Genomic DNA, 25381 nt, shown 5'->3' with positions numbered 1-25381 from the left:
TAAAACATATGTCTATTTACTTATATATTTACATTTTTATATAAATTTAAGATGCATGTATTTATTTGAAAGGCAGAATTACAGAGAAGCAAAGACAGAGAGACAGAGAGCGAGCGAGCAAGCAAGAGAGGTCTTCCATCCTCTGGTTCACTCCCCAATGGCCACAACAGCCAGAGCTGGGGTGATGGGAAGCCAGGGGCCAGGAGCTTCTTCTGGATCTCCCACGCAGGTGCAAGGGTTCAAGGACGTGGGTGATCTTCCACTGCTATCCCAGGCCACAGCAGAGCGCTGGATGGGAAGTGGAGCAGCTGGAGCTCGAACTGGGGGCATATGGGATGCCAGCATTGCAGGTGGCCGCTGTACCTGCCACAGCGCCGGCCCTTTCAAATTCATAAATAAATCCTTAAAAAAAAAAAAGTGAACATTTTTATAACAGATGGGGGCCTCGTTCAAGGATCAGGCGCTCTTGTGCGCGCTCCATAGATAATCTGCTGATAAATACACACATATTGACGGAGTTTGTAGACTGCCGCCAGCGTCCCAGTCATGACAACGCTGATCTCTGCTTCTCCACCTGCGGAGACAACAAACCTTCCTTCCTCCGCTCGGTGTGGCGCACGGGGGAGACCCAGGGCGGGGGTGCCCTGGAAGCAGGAACGCAATTCGGGGCAGGGACCCTCGCAGCGGATCCGCTGGGACATTCATTCAGTGTAAGTTCGCAGCCCAGCCGGCCAGAATCCGCATTTCAGCCCCGCTCGGGAGGTGGGCGAAGACGGTGACAAACGCACAGGGCTGCTGGCGATCGGGGAGACGCGGTCGGGTATACTAGTGCGTCCTTGACGTGCCTAGGAACGAGTGAGGCTGGCGAGTTGGGAGCGCCCTCCTCTTTCAAAAACAAAATTATAAGCAGGAGCCGCCGGCTGCAAGTCCACAGGCAGAGGACGGAGTCCGGCACCCGCTCCGACGGCGTCAGCCTCCGGCCCGCGGTCCCCCAAAAGGCGGGGGTTCGTAGCCGGCGGCTGCGCTCTCCCCGCCTCTCTGCGCCCTGGCTCTCCGCCCCAGCGCGCGCGCCCCGGGCGCAGCCCCTTTTGCCACGGCGGCTTCCAGGTGGAGCCGGGGTGTAGCCGCCTCCCCGGCGCCACGGAGAAGCCCACCCCCCGGCACCCCCTCCCGGGAGTTGGGCGGCCCCGGCCTGGCGGGCCTCCCCTTCGCATCCCGGCGTCTGCTGGGGCTGGGCGCGCTGGGCGCGAAGCCCGCGAGCCCGCAGTGGAGCGCAGCGCGCAGCGGCCTGGGCACCCCCGGAGCGCAGCCAGACCCCCTCGCCAGCCGCCGACGCCCCGACCATGACTGCCCCGGGGCCGGCCCCGCGCGCCCGGGCGCACTGCAGCCTGCCCGGGCTCTGGGTGGCGACAGCGCTGCTCCTGCTCAGTGCCCCGCGGCTCTCCGTGCGGGCGGATGGTGAGTGTTCGGGAGGTGGCGGGCCCCGCGTGGATGCCGCGGGCGGGCGGGCGGGCGGGCGGGGAAGGCGAGGTTCGCTGGGGTCGCTCCTTGGAGTGAGCGCGGCGAGTGGCGAGTGGCTGTCCCCGGCCGCCGAGTCGCCGTGCGCCCCAGCGCCCGCCGGGCTCCGGGGACCTCCCCACACCCGGGGCGCGCTCCGAGGAAGCCTGCGCGTTGCTCCCGCCGTCCCGCCCCGGGTGTGGGGAGCAGTTTCTGAGTGTGGGACAAATGACCGCGAAGTGGCCGGAGCCCAGAGTGCGAGGTCGGGATGTCTTGAGACGTCGCGAAATGGTGCTGCCGATTCTCTGAGAATTGGCCCACTTTTAGGAGGATTTTTTTTTTTTTTTTAAGTTTTTGGACTTGAATTCAGCTTTGAGGCTTCCATTACATGAGCAGGATCGGAGCTCCGTATCAACTCCGTTTTTAAAGCTGATCCAGCTTGCTCGGATTTTGGACACACACACACACACACACACACGGCGCGGCTGGACTTGAAGGAGGCAGGCTGGAAAACCAGCAGGTTTCGCATCCATGAAGGGGTCTGTGCAGTTGGCACTTGAGACCATTAGATTGTCGTGGAGAGCAGCCCTCCGCTGATTTCGGATGCTTTGTATTTATATATTGAAGCGTCCTGCGGTGAAGACCACGGAGTGGGTATAGACACAACAAAAAGCAACACGGTGGTTCAGGATAGGGGACAGCCCAGAAGAAAAATCTAAAGCCTTCCAGATGTTAGCTTAGAATTTGTAGTGCTCTCTGTCCTATGTGCAGGTTTGAAGAGCCCTTGCTCCTAATTCAGGGTGTTTTCATTTCTCCAAACCTCCTTGGCAGGGTTAGAGACACAACATTCTTAGGATATGGTTCCCGTAACATTTCCCAAATCATGGTTGTGCATGAATTCTGGAACAGTCCCATCGCGCCCCAGAGAAAGCCCTCACCTGTTGGCAGGCGGCCCACGATGTTTCCCTGACACTTATTAAGCATTAACTTCTGCACAACTGTTGCTTCTGTGCCAGTTTTAATCTCTCTCAGAGAAATATCATTGCCATTAGGAAGATTTTAGAGTTTCCCTCCATCGGGGAGTGTTTGATGCCTGCCTGGCTTGGTGTCGGTCAGAAAGGACTGAAGGCAGAATTGCCTTTGGACACTGGAAATACAGCACCAGGCGCCCGTTTGTTTCCTTGTCACTGATGGCCAGAACTGCTCCACTTCTCCCTTCTCTTTCCCTCTCTCTCCCCTCTTCCCCGATGAATTATTGGTCACTTCCTTTCTGAGCTCCAATTTTTATAATAGAGCCATTGAAGAATTATAAGCTGCTCTGAAAAGATTCTTTACTAAATTTATGCCTAACTACCACCACTTCCCACATGGAGTTATTTGTGTGCCGCAGGGAGGGGAGGAGGAAGACTTGTACAGCCACACTGCGATGCATTGCACGTATCTGAAGAGACAGGTTTGGAGAGAAACCATGTCTATAAAAATAAGGCAATTGGAAACATTCAGACAAAAGCCATTTAGCTGACATTTGGCTTGACATACATCTCATGCATAAAGGTGACCTGTTGTGGTCTTTTTCAATATTTCTGAAATGGAAAAATCTCAACACTCATTGAATGCAAATGAACCATTTGGGTGATAGCTACCGGGGATTCAACAGATATCATTGAGCCTCTGCCACACGCCTGGCACTGTCCTTGGTAACGAAGATGGAAAAATTGAGAGAGATGAGTTCTTTCTATCAGGGAGCTTAAAATCCGATGATGGGGAGAATCGTTAAGCAAGGAAGTGTAGGAGTGGAATGTGAAATCGCACCTGTTTTGATCATTGGCAATATTACAGGACAGAAGGTACCCTGAGATTTTACGCTTGGAGACTCTGACTTGGTGCAGGAGGATCTACGAGATGGGTTAGGGATGAACTAGATAAAAAATGAAGGCAGAGTGTGGAAGAACCTGAGTTATAGGGGAAACGGGACATGTATGAAGGCAGAGTGGCTGGAGCCGAGGACGAGGCGGAGTGGTTTGAGACGATGCTGGAGGAATTCGCAGGGGCACCGTCAAACACCTCCTGGGCTCAGTTTTGTCTGCATGGAAGAGATCTGGGCTGAAGAGAAAAGTGTATCACCCAGGTGAGGTTGGGCTTTGAAGCCACGTGTGTGTGCTTGGAGTCCCAGGGAGAAGCTTTGCAGTGAGCAGACCTAGAACCAGGCCTGCAGTGAGAGACACAGGTTACGGTTCTTGAATCTATCATGAGATATATCGGCCTGCGATTTTCATGTCTTGTAATATTCTTGTCAGGTGTCGGTAGCAGCAGAAGGATGGTTCCTAAAGTGAGTTGGAAAAGGAGGGGATTCTGTGAAGTTACTTTCCCTATATATTTTTTTTAAGATTTATTTTATTTATTTGAAAGACAGAGTTACAGAGAGAGGTAGAGACAGAGATCCTCCACCTGCTGGTTCACTCCCCAGATGGCTGCCACGGCCGGAGCTGCGCCGATCCGAAATCAGGAGCCAGGAGCTTCCTTCAGGTCTCCGACGTGGGTGCAGGGGCCCAAGTGCTTGAACCATCTTCTACTGCTTTCCCAGGCCACAGCAGAGAGCTGAATGGGAAGTGGAGCAGTTGGGATTGGAACCGGCACCCATATGGGATGCCGGCTCTTCAGGCCAGGGTTTTAACCCGCTGTGTCACAGCGCTTGTCCCTTCCCTATGCTTTAGTGGTAAGGTCATCTGTGTTTGGAGTTTCTTATGGGAAGATTTTATTTTATTTTTAAAGATTTATTTATTTGAGGGGACAGCACCATGGCACAGTAGGTTAATTCTCCATCTGCGGCGCTGGCATCTCATATGGGCGCCGGTTCTAGTCCCAGCTGCCCCTCTTCCGATCCTGCTCTCTGCTATGGCCTGGGAAAGCAGTAGAAGATGGCCCAAGTCCTGAACCCACATGGGAGACCTGGAAGAAGCTCCTGGCTCCTGGCTTTAGATCTGCACAACTCCGGCTGTTGCCGCCATCTGGGGAGTGAACCAATGGAAGGAAGACCTTTCTCTCTGTCTTTCCCTCTCACTGTCTGTAACTCTAGCTCTCAAATAAAATAAATAAAAATTTTTAAAAATTATTTATTTGAAAAAGAGAGATTTTCTGTTGATTTACTCCCCACATGGCAATATGGCTGGGCCAGGCCAAAGCCAGTAGACAGGAACTCAATCCAGGTCTCCCACTTGGGTAGCAGGGGCCCAAGCACTTAGGCCATCTTCTGCAGCCTTCCCAGGCACATTAGCAGGGAGCTGGTTCAGAAGTGGAGCTGCCAGGACTTGAACCTGCACCCATACTGGTGTCAGCATCATGGACAGTTGCTTAACCCTCTGCGCCACAACACTGGTCCCTCATAAGGGAAGATTTTAAGTAATGAATGCAATTTCTTTAGTAAATAAAGAAATATTCAGATTTTAAAATCAGTTTTGCTAAATTTTCTTTTTTAAGAAATTTCCTGGTGCTGATATTTGGCACAGCATTTAAGATGCTGTTTGGGATGCCCACATCCTATTTCAGGGGACCTGGGTTCAAGTCCTAGCTCCAATCTGGATTCCAGCTTCCTGCTAATATGCATACTAGAGGCAGCAGGTGATGGCAAAGTATTTGGGCCACTGCCACCCACGTGAGAGACCCAGACGAGTTCAGGGCTCGTGGCTTCAGTGTCAGTTGTTTTGGGCATCTGAAGAGTGAAACAGTGGATGAGAGATTTTTCTCTCTGTCTCTCTGTGCCTCTTTCTCTGTCTCTGCCTTTTTTTTAAGTTTTTAAAATTTATTCATTTGAGAGGCAGAGTTACAGAGAGGGAGAGAGAGGGAGAAAGGTCCTCCATCCTCTGGTTTACTCCCCAGATGGCTGCAAAGGCTGGAGCTGGGCCGATCCGAAGCCAGGAGCTTTTTCCAGGTCTTTCATGCAGGAACAGGGGCCCCAGCATTTGGGCCATCTTCTATTGCTTTTCCAGGGCACAGCAGAGAGCTGGACTGGAAGAGGAGCAGCCGGGACATGAACTGGCACCCATATTGGATACCAGCGCCACAGGAGGAGGCTTAACTTACTACGCCACAGCACCGGCCCGTCTCTGCCTTTTAAATAAACTTACTTTAATGAAAAAAAAAATTTGTTTCCCCAGCTCATCTAACTTGACAAATGTGCTGGCATAAATACAATATAATGATCTTTAATTATCATTTCCATGTCCACGGGGTCTGTAGTGATGTTCCCTTTTATTCTTGGAATTGGTTATCTGTATTTTCTCTTTTTGTCTTGATCAGTCTTGCTAGGATTTTTACCAATTTTGTTATCCTTTTTAAAAAAGGCAGCTTTTGGCTTTATTTATTTTCTATAGGCCTGCTTTCCATTTCATGGATTTCTGCATTTCCTTTATGACTTTGTTCTTCCTGCTTCTTGAAGAGCTTTTATTTTATGTTCTCCATTTTTTAGGTTTTTGAGATAGTAACTTAGATCACTGATATTCAAACATCTTTCTTTCAAAATACTATTACCCTTTGAGGCTAGAGATTTCCCTTAAATACTAATGTAATTTCTCACAAGTTTTTCTCCTTAAGTTAACATGTTTTAGGTGATGTGGTTTCTTCTTTGAACCCATGGTTTATTTCAAACTATGCTTTGGGGGCTGGCATTGTGGCACAGTGGGTTAAGCTGTTGCCTGTGATGCCAGCATCGCATACGAGCACCAATCCCAGTCCTGACTCCCTCACTTCTGATCCATCTACCTGCTAATGCACCTGGGAAGGCCACAGGAGATGGCCCAAGTGCCTGGGCTTTGCTGCCCCTGTGGGGGACTGGATGGAGCTCCTGACTCCTGGCTTTAGCTTGGCCCAGCCAGGACTTTGCAGCCATCTGGGGAGTGAACCAGAAGATGGAGGATCTCTTTCTGTCTGTCTCTCCTTCTCTCTCTGTCACTATGCCTGTCAAATAAATAAATCTTTTTAAAAAGTATATTTTGTAATTCCTATACACAGGGGGATTTTCCTAGTTATTATATAGTTATCGGGAGGCAACAAATGTAACACAGTAATTAAGATCGCAGAAGGCAGGGCAGGCATCTTGGAACAGCTGAGTAAGCCACAGCTTGCAGCACAGTCACCCCACATCCCAGCTCCTGAGTCTGGTCTACTCTGCTTCTCATTAAGCTTCATGTTAATACACCTGGAAGGGCACAGATCAGAGCTGGCGCTGTGGCATGGTGGGCTAAGCCACTGCCTGCAGCGCCAGCATTCCCTATGAGTGCTGATTCAAGTCCTGGCTGTTCCACTTCCAATCCAGCTCTCTGCTGTGGCCTAGGAAAGCAGTAGAAGATGGCCCAAGTGCTTGGGCCCCTGCACCTGCATGGGAGACCTGGAAGAAGCTCCTGGCTCCTGGCTTTGGATCCACCTAGCTCTGGCTGTTTTGGCCGTTTGGGTAGTGAAAACCTTTCTCTCTCTCTCTTTCTCTTTCTCTCTCTCTCTCTCTCTCTCTCTCTCTCTGTAACTCTGCCTCTCAAATAAATAAACAAACAAAAATCTTAAAAAAAAAAAGCAACAGGTGATGATTCAACTGCTTGGGCCCCTGCTACCTATATGGAAGCCCCTTCCTGGCTCCTGGCTCCCAGCTTTGACCTGGCCCAGCCTTGGCTATTGAGACTATTTGGGGAGTGAACCAGTGGATGAAAGATATTTCTGTCTCTGTCTCTCTCTGTTGTGCCTTTCAAATAAAAAAAATCACCGAGGGAAAGCTAATTGGTGTGGTTTTTCATCTCAGCTGTGTGATCTTGGACAAGCAATAATAGTAAACCTTAACTATAAAGTGGAGTAATAGCATCTCCAGGTGTATGAGACTGTTGTAAGGATGAGTATAAAGAAGACTTGTAAAGCAATTTGTTTTACACCTGGCCCATGGGAAGCACATTGTAATTGTTTCATAAATAAGTGATTTTAGTTTGCTTGTGTTGTGCTCTAAAAAACATGATTTTGGTCTTGTGAGAGGTTCCTAGATTTGCCTTGCTGCTCAGTATATGATCAGTGTTACAAATGTTCCCTGTATGCCTACTGTGTGTGCACTCCGTAGTACACACATGGCCTTACACAGAGTGTTAATTTAGTGCTGTGGGCACGGTGGTGCAGCAGGTTAAGCCACCACTTCGGACGCCTGCATTCCACATTGGAGTGCCAATGCAGTCTCAGTCTCTCTGCTTCTGATCCAGCTTCCTGTTAATGCACTGGGGGAAGCCAGAGGATGGGGCAGTGGTTGAGTTCCTACCACTCACGTGGGAGACCAGGACGGAGTTCCAAGATCCTGGTTTCCACCCGACCCAGCCCTGGTTGCTGCAGCCATTTGGGAAGTAAACTGGCAGATGGACGATCTCTCTCTCTCTCTCTCTCTCTCTCTCTGTCTGTCTCTTTCTACTTCTAAGTAGATAAAAAATAGGTGGCGCTGCGCCTCACTAGGCTAATCCTCCACCTGCGGCGCCGGCACCCCAGGTTCTAGTCCTGGTCAGGGTGCCAGATACTGTCCCTGTTGGCCCTCTTCCAGTCCAGCTCTCTGCTGTGGCCCGGGAGTGCAGTGGAGGATGGCCCAGGTCCTTGGGCCCTGCACCCACATGGGAAACCAGGAGGAAGCACCCGGCTCCTGCCTTTGGATCGGCGCAGTGCCGGCTGTGATGGCCATTTAGGGGGTGAACCAGCAGGTGGAAAACCTTTCTGTCTATCTCTCTTTCTCTCTGTCTGTAACTCTGCCTCTCAAATAAAAAAAATAGACATTTCAAAGTCTTAATTTGTGAATTAAATCGTCCACATCCTTTCTGAATTTTCCTGTTTAATCAATTACTGAGAAGAGTCATACTTACATTTTTCCATAACGATTGTGGGTTTTTCTGTTTCTCCTTATATTTTTGCTGATTTGTCTTTTCTGAAAGATTTATTTATTATTTTGTTTGAAGTTTAGAATGCTGGAGAGGGAGAGGGGAAGAGAGAAGGAGACAGAGAAGGAGAGAGAGAGGGAGGGAGGGAGGGTGGGGGGGAGGGAGGGGGAGGGGGGGGAGGAGACAGTGGAGGATCTCCCATTTGCTGATTCACTCCAAAAAACCACAGCAGCCAGGGCTGGGCCAGGGCTGGGCCAGGCGGAAGCCAGGAGCGAGGAACTCCATCCGGGTCTCCCATGGTGCCAGGGGCCCCAGAATTTGGGCCTCTTCCACTGCCTTCCTAGGTTCAGGAGCAGGGAGCTGGATGGAAAGTGGAGCAGCCGGGACTCCAGTATGCGATGCCATCGTCACAGGCGGCCTGTATGTCCATAACACACTAGAGCAGATGGCTGTTTTTTTTTTTTTTTTTTTTTTTTTTTTTAAGGAAGGGCAAAAACGGATGAAAACACAAATGTTGGCTGGCACTATGGCTCAATAGGCTAATCCTCTGCCTGTGGCTCCGGCACACCAGGTTCTAGTCCTGGTCGAGGCGCCGGATTCTGTCCCGCTGCCCCTCTTCCAGGTCAGCTCTCTGCTGTGGCCCGGGAAGGCAGTGGAGGATGGCCCAAGTCCTTGGGCCCTGCACCCGCATGGGAGACCAGGGGAAGCACCTGGCTCCTGGCTTCGGATCAGTTTGGTGCGCCAGCCGCAGCGCGCTGGCCACGGCGGCCACTGGAGGGTGAACCAACGGAAAAAGGAAGACCTTTCTCTCTGTCTCGCTCTCTCACTGTCCACTCTGCCTGTCAAAAAAAGAAAGAAAGAAAGAAAGAAAGAAAGAAAGAAAGAAAGAAAGAAAGAAAGAAAGAAAGAAAGAAAGAAAGAAAGAAAGAAAGAAAGACACAAATGTCGTAGTCGTAACCTGGTCCCAAGGATGGCCTGCCGGGCTGTCATTACTACCCTTGGGACTTCAGGTAGTAGAATGCTTGGATGTGACAGGTGTCTGCCAGGAACCGAGTTCATTAAGATAAATTCCCAGGGATTGGGGCCAGCTGTGGCCCAGCAGGTTGGGTCCCCAGTATCCCATAAGGGCCGCAGCTGCTCTGGCAACAGAGCACTTGCGATCCAGCTCCCTGCTATGGCCTGAGAAAGCAGCAGAGGATGGCCCAAGTCCTTGGGCCCCTGCACTTGCGTGAGAGACCTGGGGGAAGCTCCTGGCTCCTGGCTTCTGATCGGCCCAGCTCCAGCTGTTGCAGCCAATTGGGGAGTGAACCAGCAGATGGAAGACCCCTCTCTCTCTCTCTCTCTCCTCTCCCTTTCAAATTAAAAACAAAAAGAAAAAGGAACGCCCAGGGATCTCAGTGCCTGTGTTGTGCTTGTCCCACAGGGAAGCTGTTTGTGCTGGAGCCCCCGGCCGGCTCGGGGGGCCTGGGGCTGGAGGCGGCACGGCTCTCCTGTGAGAGCAGAGGCGCTCACCTGGTGTCGGCCCACGAGCTGCGCAGGCTGGTCCGTGACTGTGCCTTGGCCGTGTGCGCCACGGGCTGGCTGGCAGATGGCACCATCGGGTAAGTCAGGCCCCAGGGGCACGCGCCCCTTCCCGCTTCTGCGTGGGCTCCCTGACCCTCTCCGCGCCGGGACAGGGGACAGGCGTTGTGCAGTGGGCAGTGGCCTGGGGGGCGCTGGCATCCTGAGTCCCGCAGTTCTGTTGGTCTACACTGACATTTTGAGTTTTCTCCTTACATTTCCAATACTTCAGGAGTGTGTGCAGTGCAACGTGAGTTTCTCTCTCTTCTCCCACCTCGGGGGTAGTGACTGTTAATTCTTTTTTCTTGTTCTCCCGATGCTCACCTGCATGTGTATGGAGAGGTTTTAAAATGTGCCCACCAGGGGCGGGCATTTGGCACAGCAGTTTACCTTGCTGCTTGGGAAACACACATCCCATACTGGAGGGCCTGGGTTCAAATCCTGGCTCCTCTCCCGATTCCAGCCTCCTGCTAACACACATCCTAGGAGGCAGCGGACTTGAGCCCCTGCCACCCACGTGGGAGACCTGGATTGAGTTCCTGGCTCCTGGCTTTGGTCTGGCCCAGTGTTGGCTGTTTGGGGAGGGAACCAGCAGATGGAAGATCTCTCTATCTCTCCTGATCTCTGACTTTCAGATAAAATAAATGCATCTTTTTTTAAAAAAAATAGCTTTTTTAGCCTTCCATGGTCATGTTTCTGGAACCAGGAGGTATCTGACCACTAGTGTGTGCATTTAACCATGGGTCTCTTTTGTGGGGTCCCCTCCCCCACAGCCCTAGGGGACAACCATTTGGGTGCATGGTGCACCTTGTAATTGATGATGTTGTAAGTATACAGCGGATCTGACCTGGGGCTCTATGCAATGATGTTCATTGTACACACTGCACACATAAATCCAGAGAACGGTGAGGACCTGCAGTCACAAATTCAGAACTTGGGGCCTCTGGTCTCCTGGGACTTTTGCAGGTTTCATGAATGGTGGCTGCGTAGCTCAGTAGCCCCGGGGAACCAGGAGAATGGAGGTGGGAGTTCAGAGTCTGCGGAACAGGAGGTGTGGGTTTGGGTTGAGGCCTTCCAGGGTGAAAGTGAACTGGATACCATACACTTGAGAGCAGGTGGGACGTGGACTGACTTAGAAGCAGCACCACACCTTCGAAAGCCAGGAACTTGGACTGACATGGTCGTGAACTCTGCTGCTCCAGATGTCCAGCAGAATCGATAGAAATTCTCTTTTGAGGGAGATAATATTATCCCAAGCCTCTGTCATACGAGAGAAAAATGTGGCCTTTGTCTTTGTGTCTGGCTTATTTCGCTTACCAGACTGTCTTCCAGTTCCATCTATGTTGCTGCAGATGGCAAGGGTTCATGCTCTTCTGTGGCTGAGTTACACTGCGTTGTGTATCTGTACCACACTCTGGTTATCTGGTCCGGCAGTGGGCGCCGAGGTTGATTGCTATCTTGGCTGTGTGGATAATATGGCAGTAAACACTGGAGACGGGTATGTCTTTCATCTGCTGATTTCATTTCCTTTGGATTCCTACCCGGAAGTGGGAGAGCTGGGGCCCGGGTGGGCCTATTGCAGGGTTCTGAGGACGGCTCACACTGTTCTCCCTAATGGTTGTGCCAGTTCACATCCTCACGAGTGGTGCATTAGAGCCGCACACCCTGCCCTCCACCTCCTCGCCAGCACTGATCTTCTGTCTTCTTACAGTGACCGTTCTAGCCAGAGGTGATGCCTCACTGGGGTTTTGATCTGCCTTTCCCTGGTGACTAGTGACACTGAGCAGTTATTCATGTATTCGTGGGCCATGTACATTCCTCCTTTGGGAAGATGCCCATTTAGATTCTTTGCCCTTTTCTTAACTGGACTGTGTTTTTGGTGATTAATTATTTGAGTTCCTTATGTATTCTGGATATTAATCTTTTGTGAGATGCATACTTTTCAACTAGTTGGTTCCATTCTGCCTAGGCTTTAATTTACTTCCAAAAACAACTATAGCAAATACAGGATTTGTCACACATATAAAATAGCTAGTCACATGGGGAGACAAGTCAACAGGATTACGATTCAGTAGACAATAGCTTATAGAAACTCCAGATGGATATTAGCATTGGTAGATGCAGACTTTAAAATAATGATCCTTAAAATGTCCAAAGATATAAAAAGCAAGATGGATAATTTTGGCAGAGAGCAAGAAACTCTAAAATAAGCAAATGGAAACTCTGGACATGAAAACTATATCAAAATGAAAAACTTTATGGATGGATCTTATTAGAGCCAAAGAATTTTCACTCTGAAGAAATGATACATATCTGAGGAGATACATGTGTTGACCCTGATTTGAACATTGTACAATATGTGTGTGTATTACAGTGTTACATGATACCCCATAAATGTGCACAATTGTTATGTATCAGTTGAAAAGATTTTTAATTTGTAAAAAAAAAATTTTTTTCAAGACACAGAGAGAGAGAGATGTTCCATCCACTGGTTCACTCCTCTGATGCCCAGTTGGTTTACTGGGACTCAACTTCTTGAGCCTTCCCCATTGCCTGTCGGGCTGGAATTCGAGCAGATCAGAACCCAAACCCAGCGCTCTGCTATAGGATGTGGGAGCCACAAGCAGCATCTTAACCACGAGGCCGAAAGACTACCCCCCAAGGTTTTAGAACAGTTGAATTTTTTATAAACAGCAAAAAAGAGGATGAGTGAACTAGAAGGGATTGCAGAGGAGATATCTGGAATAAATAGTAGGGGGAAGAGGGTGAGAATATGGAAGAAAGGGCGGAAGGCAAAGACGATGCATGCATTCGGATGCTAAAAGGAGAGAAAAGTAGAATAACAACAGTATGAGAAAGGCCTAAAACTGAAGAAAATCATTAAGGCACAGAGTCGAGAAGCCTTGCAAAGCCCAAGTAGAATAAATAAAAAGAAATCCACAACTAGGTACAACACCATGATGAGACTTAAGAGGATTGAGTATGAAGAAAAACATTAAAAGAAATAAGAAAGAGAGATTGCTTCAAAGCAGCGACAATAAACTGATGATGAAACCCCGGAGATGACTGACAATGGGAGGGGCTGGCGCTGTGGCATAGCAGGTAAATCCATATGGACGCCGGTTCGAGTCCCAACTGCTCCACTTCCGATCCAGCTTTCTGCTATGGCCTGGGAAAGCAGGGGAGGATGCTCCAAGTCCTTGGGCTCCTGCACCCATTTGGGAGACCCAGAAGAAGCTCCTGGCTCCTGGCTTTGGATCGGCACAGCTCAGACTGTTTTGGCCATCTGGGAAGTGAACCAGCAGATGGAAGACACCCCCCCCCCAGCTCTCTCTCTCTGTCTTTTTTTTTTTTTTTAAAGATTTATTTATTTATTTGAAAGTCAGAGTTATACACACAGAGAGAAGGAGAAGCAGAGAGAGAGAGGTCTTCCATCTGATGGTTCACTCCCCAAAAGGCCACAATGGCCAGAACTGTGCCGATCCAAAGCCAGGAGCCAGGAGCTTCTTCCGGGTCTCCCATGTGGGTGCAGGGGCCCAAGGACTTGGGCCATCCTCTACTGCTTTCCCAGGCCATAGCAGAGAGCTGGATTGGAAGTGGAGCAGTCAGACTTGACCTGGCACCTATATGGGATGCCAACACTGCAGGTGGCAGCTTTACCCACTGTGCCACAGTGCCGGCCCCTGTCTCTCCCTCTCTGTAACTCTGCCTCTCAAATAAATCAATCCTAAAAAAAAAGTTTTGAAAAAAAAATTACTACTTCTTAAGACTTCTAACCTAGTGAAAATATCTTCCAGGAATAAATTTGGGTAAAAATATTTTCCGACAGACAAACACTGAAAGAATCCAGTGCCTCAGAATCATTGGCACCAGAAGGTGCTCTTCAGCGAGGGGAAGATAATTGAAGGTGAAAGCCTGCAGGTGCAGAAGAGTGGAAAGAGTGACTGTGGGCACTGCCGTCATGTAACCGCGGATGGCAGCAGTAACACTGAACCCTGGGTGGCTGTTTGTCAGCTAGTAAGACGTCACTTGAGGGGCAGGCTTGTGACACCACCTCCCATAGCAGAGGGCTGGGTCAAGTCCCAGCTGCTCTGCTCACCATCCAGCTTCCTGCGAATGCATCCTAGGAGTCAGGGAATGATGACCCAAGTGCTTGGGCCCCTGCCACATGTGGGGAAGACTCGGGTGGAGTTTTTGACTCCTGGTTTAGCCTGGCCCAGCCCTGGCTGTTCTGGGGATTTTTAGAGCGAACCAGTGGATGGAAGATCTCTCTCTCTCTCTATTTCTCTCTCTCTGTTCTGTCTCAACCTTGCTCTCTCACCCTATCTCTCTGTGTCACTCTGACTTTCAAATAAACAAAGCTTTAAAGACACACACACCCAAGGACGTCCATGAGACGCCTGCATCTTACATTGGCATGCCCGGGTTTGGGTCCTGGTCCTGCTTCCGACTCCAGCTTGTGTAAGGCAGACCCTGGGAGGCAGCAGGTGATGGCTCAAGTATCTGCATCACTGCCACCCACATGGGAGACCCGGACTGAGTGTCTGATTTCTGGCTTTGGCGTGGCCCGGCCCCAGCTGTTGCGACTCTGGGGAATGAACCAGCAGATGAAGATATCTCTGTCTCTGTATAACTCTGTCTGTCTGCCTTTCAAATAAATTTTAAAAATTTTTAAACTGTTTTTTTTATGGCACTGTGGTATAGCAGGTTAAGCTACAATCTGTAGCATTGACATCCCATGTGAATGCATGTTCGAGTCCCAGCTCCTCCAAGTCCAATCCAGCTCCCTGCTAATGCACCTGGGAAAGCAGTGGAAGGTAGCCCAAGTTCTTGGGCTCTTTTATGCACGTGGAAAACCCAGATGAAGCTCCTAGTTCCTGGCTTTGGCCCAGCCCTGGCCATTGCAGCCATTTGGGGTGTGAACTAACAGATGGAAGATTCTCTCCTCTCTCTCTCTCTCTCTCTCTCTCTCTATCTCTCTCTCTCTCTCTCCCTCTCCCTAATTCTGACTTTCAATAAATAAATCCTTTTTTTAATTATTTTTTGCCAGGCAGAGTTAGTGAGAGAGAGACATAGAGAGAGTTATAGACAGTGAGAGAGAGACAGAGAGAAAGGTCTTCCTTCCGTTGGTTCACTCCCCTAATGCCTCTATGGCCAGTGCTGCACTGATCCAAAGCCAGGAGCCGGGTACTTCCTCCAGGTCTCCCATGTGGGTGCAGGGAACCAAGCCTTGGGCCATCCTCCTCTGCCTTCCCAGGCCACAGCAGAGAGCTGGACTGGAAGAGGAGCAACCGGGACTAGTTCCTGGCATCCCAACCGGGACTAGAACCTGGGATGCCAGTGCTGCAGGCAGAGGATTAGCCAAGTGAGCCACAGCACCAGCTCAATAAATAAATCTTTAAATTTTAATTATTTTAAAAATAATACTAAACCCTAAAAAATGGTAAAATGATAGAATTTTAAGTGGTTTTATTGAGGAAGAGGTAAAAGTAGTGTTAAATTTTACTAAGTCAAGGAAGCAGATTGTACCCTCTGGATCACTAAATGAATAGTAAAAATTTATAATTTCCAAAATAACACAGAGGGAAAGGAAGAATGCCCCCTCCAAAAAAAGAAAAACAAGAAAAAGAATCCAAGCAATCCAAAATAGGGAAAAGAAAGGAGAGGAAGAGGGAATGAGAAGAACTAATGGAAAACACTTGTACGATGGCAGACATAAATTCAAAGAGGTTGGTGATTAAATGACGTCCGAGTAGACAGGATGCTCTTGCTAGAAAACAGGGGCCGGTGCTGTGGCGCAGTAGGCTAAGCCTCCGCCTGCAGTGCCAGCATCCCATGTGGGAGCCTGCTCGAGTCCCGGGTGCTCCTCTTCTGATCCAGCTCTCTGCTGTGGCCTGGGAAAGCAGTGGAAAATGGCCCAAGTGCTTGGGCCTCTGCACCCACATGGGAGACCTGGAGGAAACTCCTGGCTCCTGGCTTCGGATCAGCACAGCTCCAGCTGTTGCAGTCATTTGAGGAGTGAACCAGCAGATGGAAGGCCTCTCTCTCTCTCCCTCTCTCTGTAACTCTACCTCATAAATAAATAAACAAACAAAATCTTTAAAAAAAAATAAAGGGCCGGCGCCGCGGCTCACTAGGCTAATCCTCCGCCTTGCGGCGCCAGCACACCGGGTTCTAGTCCCGGTCGGGGCACCGATCCTGTCCCGGTTGCCCCTCTTCCAGGCCAGCTCTCTGCTGTGGCCAGGGAATGCAGTGGAGGATGGCCCAAGTGCTTGGGCCCTGCACCCCATGGGAGACCAGGAGAAGCACCTGGCTCCTGCCATCGGATCAGCGCGGTGCACCGGCCGCAGCGCGCTACCGCGGCGGCCATTGGAGGGTGAACCAACGGCAAAAGGAAGACCTTTCTCTCTGTCTCTCTCTCATTGTCCACTCTGTCTGTCAAAAAAAATAAAAAATAAAAATAAAGAAAACAAAGATTGTCAGATAGGTTTTTCAAATTCAGTTATTTGCTGTTTACAAAGGACATCCTTACATAAATCATGGGACAAAAAATAAATTATAATGGAAATTAACATATTTAGAGCAAAATGGCATTAAAAATACAATCTAAACTCCCGGAGTACTGCTAAAACTATATCTAGAGGGAATCTAAAGCATTAAATGTTGTGTTAAGGGAAGTGGCTGAAGGTTCTTTAACTCATGATGTATCTTAAGAAATTTGGAAAGGAATAACAAAATGAGAGAAAAATAAAAGGATTTTATAAAAAAAATCTAGCACGTACCTAGGAGATAGCCACAGTGTATGGTGGGTGGGTGTTTAGCATTGTGGTTAGAACGCCACTTGGGATGCCTACATCCCTTACAAGTGCCTGGTTTGCATCCTGGGTCCTCCACGTCCCATCCAGTTCCCTGCTAATGTAAACCCTGGGATACACATTGTATCAAGTTCAAGTACTTGGGCCCCTGCCACTCAGGTAGGAGGCGTGGATGGAGTCCAGGCTCTTAGCTTTGACTTGGCCCAGCCCTGGCTGTTGCAGGCATTGGGGGAGTGAACCAGTAGATGGAAGATCTTTCCCCCTCTCTCTTCCTCTCTCAGCTTTTGAAATTGAGAATCAAAAACAAAAAATATATATATATATATATATATTTTCTCTGAAACTTCAATCAGTGCCTAACTGAAGTGCCACCTGTCTTCCTAAATTTAGAGCTGTTTGGGGAGAATGTTTCTACCCTGGGGCTTTCAAACACCACTCAGGAATCAGAAAAATCTCTGTTGATACAGAACTGACAGCAGAAAAGAATCGTTCTTCCCTATTCTTTTTTCAAGCCAGAGGAGTTCTCCTAACCCGGTGTCTCCTTTGTCTGTTTCAGGACAACTGTGTGTAGCAAAGGGAGTGGTGAGCAGCAGCTCATGAGAGCTGTGGACGTGAGAGTTGAGAGCAACCCAGTTCCTGGTGGCACGTACAGTGCCCTCTGTATGAAGGATGCAGGTTGGTACCAAGGCTTTGTGGAGCTCCTGGGGTTGAGCCGCTGGGGCTTGCTGAGTTGGGTTGGGTTCTCTCGAAGAAGACGATCATCTGGAGTTTGCATGTGCTCAGGTGAAAGGTCCTGGTAGCCTGAGTACCACCCTCCAACAAAGAGTTGCAGGTACCCACTGGGTACACCTGGGCATGGGAATGGTCAAGACATACAGGGAACAAGGGCAGAGCCCTGGTGGCACGTGCTACGGTTGCTGACGCTCACAGATGGCCCTGTAGTCTCTCTTCATAGCAAACAGCACCCCAAAAAGAAAAAAAAGCCCTTTTCCCAGAAGGAGATGTAGAGGGGTGGGCATTGTTGCACAGCAGGTTAAGCCACTGCTTGGGATACACGCATCCCATCTCGCAGTGCCTGGGATGAAGTCCCATCTCCACTTCCAACTCCAACATCCTACTAGTGCACCTGAGAGGCAGAAGGTGATGGCTTGAGTACTTGGGTCCCTGCCACCCATGTGAGGGGCCTGGATGGGGTTCCAGGGGCCTGGCTTCAGCCTGGCCCAGCCCTGGCTCTTGCAGGTGTTTGGGGCGTGAGCTGGTCATTAGATGGAAGATCTCCCTCTCTGTGTCTCTCTCTCTGTCATTCTGCCTTTCAAAGGGTTCACTCCATGAGAGAGACAGGACAGAGCTAGAACATGGTGACCTCCGTTCTTCACTGATCTCAAATGAAATGTGTAGGACTTCTGGTTCTGTCTCTTTCCCTGGTTCCAAGAGGTCTACGTTAGCTTTTGCTGTGTATCATACCACCCCACAGTATGATGGCTTCAAACAACAGCTGTTTACTTAGCTCCCTGTTGTGTGGGCCACCAGCTTGTGTTGCTTTTCTGCTAGTCCTAGTTGGGTTTATTCATAAGCCTGTGGGTAGCTGCTGGGTAGCTCAGTACCCTGGCTTTTGGGAGTTGGTTGGCTCAGGTACAGCGCTAAGTGAGACATGGGTTCTTCATCGTGCAGTAGTCTAACCTGGGATTCCCACCTCACAGCCCATCGAGTAGGTTGTGTGGATGCAAGGCTGTGCCCTTTGGGCCCACAGCTGTAGGGCATGAAGCCAGAGGCTGGAAACATTTGTGTAGCCTATGGGGCACCAGGATCAAAGCCAGGATGGTGACTTCACATTTGAGTCGTGGGGAAGCCAATGTAACCGTGACACGGTGCACACAGAGGAACACCGATTCAGTGACGTTCCTGCCACACGTGCGTGGCTGAGTCCACTCACAGGAAACATGAACCAAGCTCAGATTGAGGAACAAGCCACACTTTAGAAGAATGTCAAGGATCCTGCAAAATGGGTGGAGGTCAGTTGTGTTAAGTAAGACAGACAGACAGACAGATAGCACAGGGTCTCTCTTATATGTGGAGTTAATAAAGAAAGCAGACTGATCTTAGAAAAGTGATTACTAGAGGCTAGAACGGAGTACAGAGGGAAGCTGGTCATCAGGTGCCCAAACACAGATCATCAGCAGTAATAGTGTTGCATTGCACAGTGAGGTGACTGAGGGTCACGTATGGACCATGTACGTGTTGTCCGCTGCGTGAAGAACTGGAAGACAGGGCTGGTAGGCTCCAAACAAAGAAAAGGTAAGGAAATCAAATACCAACTGCCTGTATGGTCAATTTATACTGTATTCTTGTGTTGAAATACCGCACAGTACCCCCATAAAACTGTACAAGTACTATATGCTGAACCAAAAAAATTTTGAAAGAAAGAAAGGAAAGGAAAAATGTTGAGGGTAAGAAAGACTAAACAGGCGTGGACTGAGTTCCTGGCTTGCGGCTTCAGCCCAGCCTGAGCCCAGCCACTGTGGGCATTTAAGGGGCTGAACCAGAGAATGGAGCTCTCTCTGACTCTCTCTTCCTCGCAAATAAATAAAAACTTTCAAAAATTAAGTAAAAAGGGGATGCCATGTAAATTAAGTAAAAAGGTGGCACCATGCATTAAGCTGCCACCCAGGACAGGGGTGTTCCATATGTGAGCACCAGTTTGAGTCCCGCCTACTGCACTTCCAGTCCAGCTCCCTGCTAGCGCACCTGGGAAAGCAGCAGAGGACGGCCCAAGTGCTTGAGTCCTGCCACTGACGTGGGAGACCCTGACGGAGTTCTGGGCTCCTGGCTTCCACCTGGCCCACCCCCAGCTGTTGTGGCCATTTGGGGAATGAACCAGCAGATAGAAGATCTCTCTCTCTCTCTCTCTCTCTCTCTCTCTCCCTCTGCATTTCAAATAAATGAAGAAAATCTTAAAGTAAAAATAATTAACAACAAAATTCAATTTGTGATGGTAGATTATATCTTGAACCAGAAAAAATAATTAGTGACATTTAAATATGGACTACAAATTAAATAATAGTGTCATATCTGCTTAAATTCTCTCATTTTGGGAACTGTATCGCAGTTATGTGAGAATGGCCTTGTTCTTGAGAAATGCACACTAAGATTTTTCAAGGGCGAAGAGACACCATTTCTACAACATACTCAGGGAGTTCAGAAAAGAATATGTGTATACATTCACTTGTGTGTGTTTAGACAACATGTATACATGTGTGTGCATGTATGTGTTGGGGGGCAGAGAGGAGAGAGGTGCAACAGATGAGACTGAATGTAAACACATCAGAAAACCTGGCCGGCGCCTCGGCTCACTAGGCTAATCCTCCACCTGCGGCGCTGGCACCCCGGGTTCTAGTCCCAGTTGGGGCACTGGTTCTGTCCCAGTTGCTCCTCTTCCAGACCAGCTCTCTGCTGTGGCCCAGGAAGGCAGTGGAGGATGGCCCAGGTGCTTGGGCCCTGCACCTGCATGGAGACCAGGAGAAGCACCTGGCTCCTGGCTTTGGATTAGCGCAGCGCCGGCCACAGAGGCCATTGGGAGGTGAACCAACGGAAGGAAGACCTTTCATTCTGTCTCTCTCTCTCTCACTGTCCACTCTGCCAGTCAAAAAAAAGAAGAAGAAGAAGAAAAAAGAAAAGAAAAGAAAAGAAAAGAAAACTTGGCCAAAGGATATACGGGGCTTCCTTACTTTTATAATTTTTCTTTAACTCTGAAACTACATAGAAACTTAAATTTCAAAAATAGTCAAATGCTCCACGTACTCCTCTTGCAATGACAGACAAAAATTATCTCCCAGAAACAGAAGAACGCGGAGGCCCAGGGAACCGACACGTGACGCTAAGCTGGAGGGGCCGGGCGGGGCCACGGCCGGTGCAGCCCTGCGGTGGGCCGGGGTCGCCACACTGGCCTTGACTTTGGGGCTGCCTATGCTCACCCCCAGCACTCCCCCATTGCGGCACCACGGCAGTAACCGTCTTCTTGTTGTGACTTCATACGGCTGAAGGGACAGGAGGTCTCGAGGTCTCTGTCACGAGGGCACTGGGCCACTTGTGAGGGCCTGTCTTGTTCCAATTTATGACCCGAGGCTGGGTCAGGCAGTCACTGAGTCACGACTCTGGAGGCTTGGAGGGCCAGCATGAAGGCGCTGGCACCTGGAGAGGGCCCACTTGCTTCATCAGCGCGTGGCGCAAGGCAGGAGGGCAGGAGAGCGAGCAGAGTCCTCAGGTCCCAGTCACCTCTGGAAGCTCCCAGCCCACACAGGGTCCCACGGGAATTAGGTTTCATCCTACAACACCGAGGGTCACATAACCGCTCTGTGTACAGCCGAGTGACAGCCACGACAAGGGACGTCACCCAGGGCTTCGTACCCGGATCTCAGAACCTGTGTTAGGTTTTTTTTTTTTATTTTTTGTTTTTTTTTTATTTTTATTATTATTTTTTGACAGGTAGAGTTAGACAGTGAGAGAGAGAGACAGAGAGAAAGGTCTTCCTTTTCCGTTGGTTCACCCCCCAAGTGGCCACTACGGCCAGCGCTGCGCCGATCCGAAGCCAGGAGCCAGGTGCTCCTCCTGGTCTCCCATGCAGGTGCAGGGCCCAAGCACTTGGGCCATCCTCCACTGCCTTCCTGGGCCACAGCAGAGAGCTGGACTGGAAGAAGAGCAACCGGGACAGAATCCAGCGCCCCAACCGGGACTAGAACCCGGGGTTACGGCGCCGCAGGCAGAGGATTAGCCTGTTGAGCCACGGCGCAGGCCCTGTGTTTGTTTTTTAAATGTATTTGTGTATGTGAAATTCTCCCCTTGGAAGACAGACATCTGAAGTCAATACACCCTAGAAAAGGAGCCGTATAAAACTAAAGGAAGACAGTGATAGTTCATGCTGTGTGCTTTATGTATGCTTGGATTTTTTTATTGTATATTCCTTTTTTTTTTTTTAAGATTGATTTATTTACTTGAAAGGCAGAGTTACAGACAGGCAGTGGCAGGGGGAAGGGGTGGTCCTCTGTCTGCTGGTCCACTCCCCAGATGACCACAATGGCCAGAGCTGCACCGATCCAAAGCCAGGAGCCAGGAGCTTCTGCTGGGTCTCCCACATGAGTGCAGGGGCCCAAGCACTTGGGCCATCTTCTACTGCTTTCCCAGGCTACAACAGAAAACTCAATCGGAAGTGGAGCAACAGGGACTTGAACCAGCACCCATATGGGATGCCAGCACTGCAGGCAGTGGCTTTACTTACTACACCACAGTGTCATGCCCTGTACATTTCTTATTTAACTTTAAAATCTCTCTGAATATCTGTTCTCACTCTTTCATCTTTTACGTAGGTGTTCTTTTTGAAAATTCATTCATTAGAGAGGCAAAGACAGAGAGAGGGGTCTCACCTTCTGGTTCACTCCCCGGTGCTCACAATGGCCGGTGTTGGAGTTGAAGCTGGGGTCAGGAACTCAGTCCAGACCCCCCCCCCCACACACACACACACATGGATGGCAGGAACCCAAGCCTGCATCCCTGCCTCCCAGGCTCTGCACCAGCAGAAAGCTGGGCTCAGGAGCCGGAATGGGGAGTTGGACCCAAGCATCCCAAAGAGGGAGGTGGGCTCACTCGTGATGTGGTTGTTACTGCAGCCAGCGTCTGCGCTTAGAACTAGGCTTCCTTCTGGGGCCTGCGCCGTGGTGCACTAGACTAATCCTCTGCCTGCAGTGCCGGCATCCCATATGGGCGCCGGGTTCTAGTCCCGGTTGCTCCTCTTCCAGGCCAGCTCTCTGCTGTGGCCCGGGAGTGCAGTGGAGGATGGCCCAGGTGCTTGGGCCCTGCACCCGCATGGGAGACCAGGAGGAAGCACCTGGCTCCTGGCTTCGGATCGGCATAGCTCCGGCCGTTACAGCCACTTTGGGAGCAAACCAATGGAAGGAAGACCTTTCACTCTGTCTCTTTCTCTCACTCTCTGTAACTCTACCTTTCAAATAAATTAATAAATAAATCTTAGGGAAAAAAAGAACTAGGCTTCCTTCAACATTTTGGGTGCCCCGTGTTCACATTCCTGGAGCCCATGTCTAAGAGTCCATTGTCCTCGAAGTGGGTGAAGCGTGGCCGCGTCTCCCTATCTCTCTTCCTGTGGACCGCACCACATCTCTGTAGATTCCCCCATCTCCAGGCCTGGGTGTATGCGTCCAGGAGAAGGGACCAGGCTGGGTGACTGTGTTGAACAGTGGGCCAAGCAGAGCTTGGTGTGTTTGAGAAATAGTGCGCCTACCTGGTTCCAGGTGAGGGGAGAACACTCCAAGATGGCGCTGGGGAGGCTGGGAGAAGAAGAGCTGAAATGCAGGGGTGAGAAATTGAACAGAATTTTAAGGAGAAACGGAAACAGATTGCAGGGTTCTTGGCCAGGACATTGTGCCTTTGGGACATTTTCCTGAAGGCAGCTGCAGCTGCTGGTGGTGTGGTCCGGTAGATGGAGAACCACCAGCCTGGTCCTCCCTGCAGAGGGCTCCGAGCCCCCTGCCAACGACAAGAAAGTTCATCAGAGCTCAGCTGTGGTGCACTTGGCAGAAACAGCTAAGCGAAGCAAGCCAGACACACAAGATCCATACTATATTCCATTCGAATGAAATTCTAGAAAAACCAGAAATCCCGGGGACAGAGAGCAGACCTGGGTGGGATGGGGTAGGGAGGGCGTCCGGGCCAGCGGCCAGTGAGATGGTTTCGGAGAGCTGTTCTGCGCTTGATGCAGTGGTAGACGTTCACCAGAATTTACGAAGCTGTGCGTTGAAGATGGCACATTTTATTTCTATAAACAATACCTTAAGAAAACGGAACAAGGCATGGGAGACAGGTGGAGCTCCTGGCTTCTGGATTCAGCCTGGCCCAGCTCCAGCTGTTGCTGGCATTTGGGGAGTGAACCAGCAGATGGAAGATCTCTCTCCCCTCAAATAAAATTAAATGTAAAATTTAAAATTAATTTTTAAAATTCAGTGGTTGCTAACATTTAAAAATGAGAGAGGACAAGAAAAAAAAATTGAGCAAATTTACAACATGTTATGGTTGCAAAATTGTATTTCTCCAGAGTGTTACTGCTTTTATCACCTCACTTAATCATGAAAGCAACGTTGGGTGACTTTAATGGCTATTTTAATAATCCGTAGTGTGGATTACCATAGATTCAACATTCTCTCATTATTAGACATCCTGGTAGTTTCATGGTTTTCTTTTTTTTAATATAAGATGTATTTATTTATTTGAAAGAGAGAGGTACAGAGAGGCAGAGGAAGAGAGAGACAGAGAGGTCTTCCATCCGCTGGTTCACTCCCCAGATGGCTGCAACTGCCTGAGCTGGGCTGATCCAAAGCCAGGAGCCAGGAGCTTCTTCCAGGTCTCCCATGCAGGTGCAGGGGCCCAAGAACTTGTGTCGTCTTCCACGGCTTTCCCAGGAGATAGCAGAGAGCTGGATTGGAAGTGGAGCAGCTGGGACACGAACCGGCGCCCATAAGAGATGCCGGCACTGCAGGCGGCGGCCTTACCTGCTACACCACAGCACCGGCCCCACTGTGGTTTTCTGTGTCTGGCCATAGTAATGTCCTTTATGAACTCTTTGGTTTTTTAGACTTAGGACTTTGCCCTCGGCCCTCATTCGCCCATACTCAATACCCCAGAGGCTTCAATTTTCATCTAAATGCCCATCAATCCCAAATCATATCTCCGGCATAGATCTCCCCGAAGAGCCCTGAGTTCCCTAGAGACAGCTACTGATGGCTGCTGCTTTGGGCCCTCCACACTCCACACGTCCCCTACTGTCCTCGCGTCCCTTGATCTCCCACATCCCCAGCTCCGTTTCCGTCAAAAGTTCCGGAAGGAGGGGCGTGCAGCCTGGAGGTCCAGCCGCCTGCATCCGCATCGGAGTCCGGGTTTAATTCCTGGCTCTGGCTGCCCCTCCCTGCTCCACCAGATCCAGGGGCCACCTCTGCTCGGATTCGCATCGCCTTGTGTTCATGTTGCCTGTTTTTGTTAGAGATTTTCTAAATTTACTGATTTATGTGAATGGCAGAGAGCGAGCGAGCACGAGAGAGCTTCCTTCCGCTGATTAATTCTCCAGATGCCTGTGACGGCAGGGGCTGGGCCAGGCTGGAGCCAGAAGCCAGGTGTGCAGTCCAGGTCTCCCAAGTGAGCGGAGGGACCGACGTGGTTGAGTCAGTGCCTGCTGCCCCCAGGGTGCGCACTGGCAGGAGAAACGGAGCCGGGACTGGAAGGAGGCAGTGGTGTGGGTGGCCGGTGGGCGTCCGAGGCGGCCTCCCAACAGCTGAGCCGGACGCCTGCCCTGGTTTTGGCTGATGCTGAGGGCGGGCTTTTACCTAGACAACTGCTTATCCAAAACAGCTCTGGTACCGGCAGCATCAGCAGCGCCTGGGAGCTGTGCAGATTCTCGGGCCTCAACTGCTAAGTCAGGAGCTCTAGCACAGCTCTGTGTGTGTGTGCATCAGTGTGTGTGTGTGTGTCCGTGTGTGTCATGTGTATATGTGTGTGTCCGTGTGTGTCATGTGTATATGTGTGTATGTGTGTGTCCGTGCGTGTAAGTGTGTGCGTCAGTGTGTGTCC

At 50.1% G+C, this 25381-nt stretch overlaps 1 protein-coding gene across 1 annotated transcript in view; it reads left to right on the top strand.

The window, feature by feature from the left end:
- The first annotated feature begins 1343 nt into the window (after positions 1-1343).
- Positions 1344-25381, top strand: part of SUSD5 (sushi domain containing 5) — a 45405-nt gene continuing 21367 nt past the window's right edge. Inside the window, exons 1-3 of the mRNA XM_062182606.1 lie at positions 1344-1458; positions 9805-9982; positions 17313-17431. Of these exons, the coding sequence (XP_062038590.1) occupies positions 1344-1458; positions 9805-9982; positions 17313-17431 (412 nt within the window). The remainder of the gene's footprint in view (positions 1459-9804; positions 9983-17312; positions 17432-25381) is intronic.

The sequence above is a fragment of the Lepus europaeus genome, chromosome 2, assembly GCF_033115175.1.
Source record: "Lepus europaeus isolate LE1 chromosome 2, mLepTim1.pri, whole genome shotgun sequence".
Lineage (NCBI taxonomy): Eukaryota > Metazoa > Chordata > Mammalia > Lagomorpha > Leporidae > Lepus > Lepus europaeus.
This window is presented reverse-complemented; position numbering and strand designations above follow the sequence as displayed.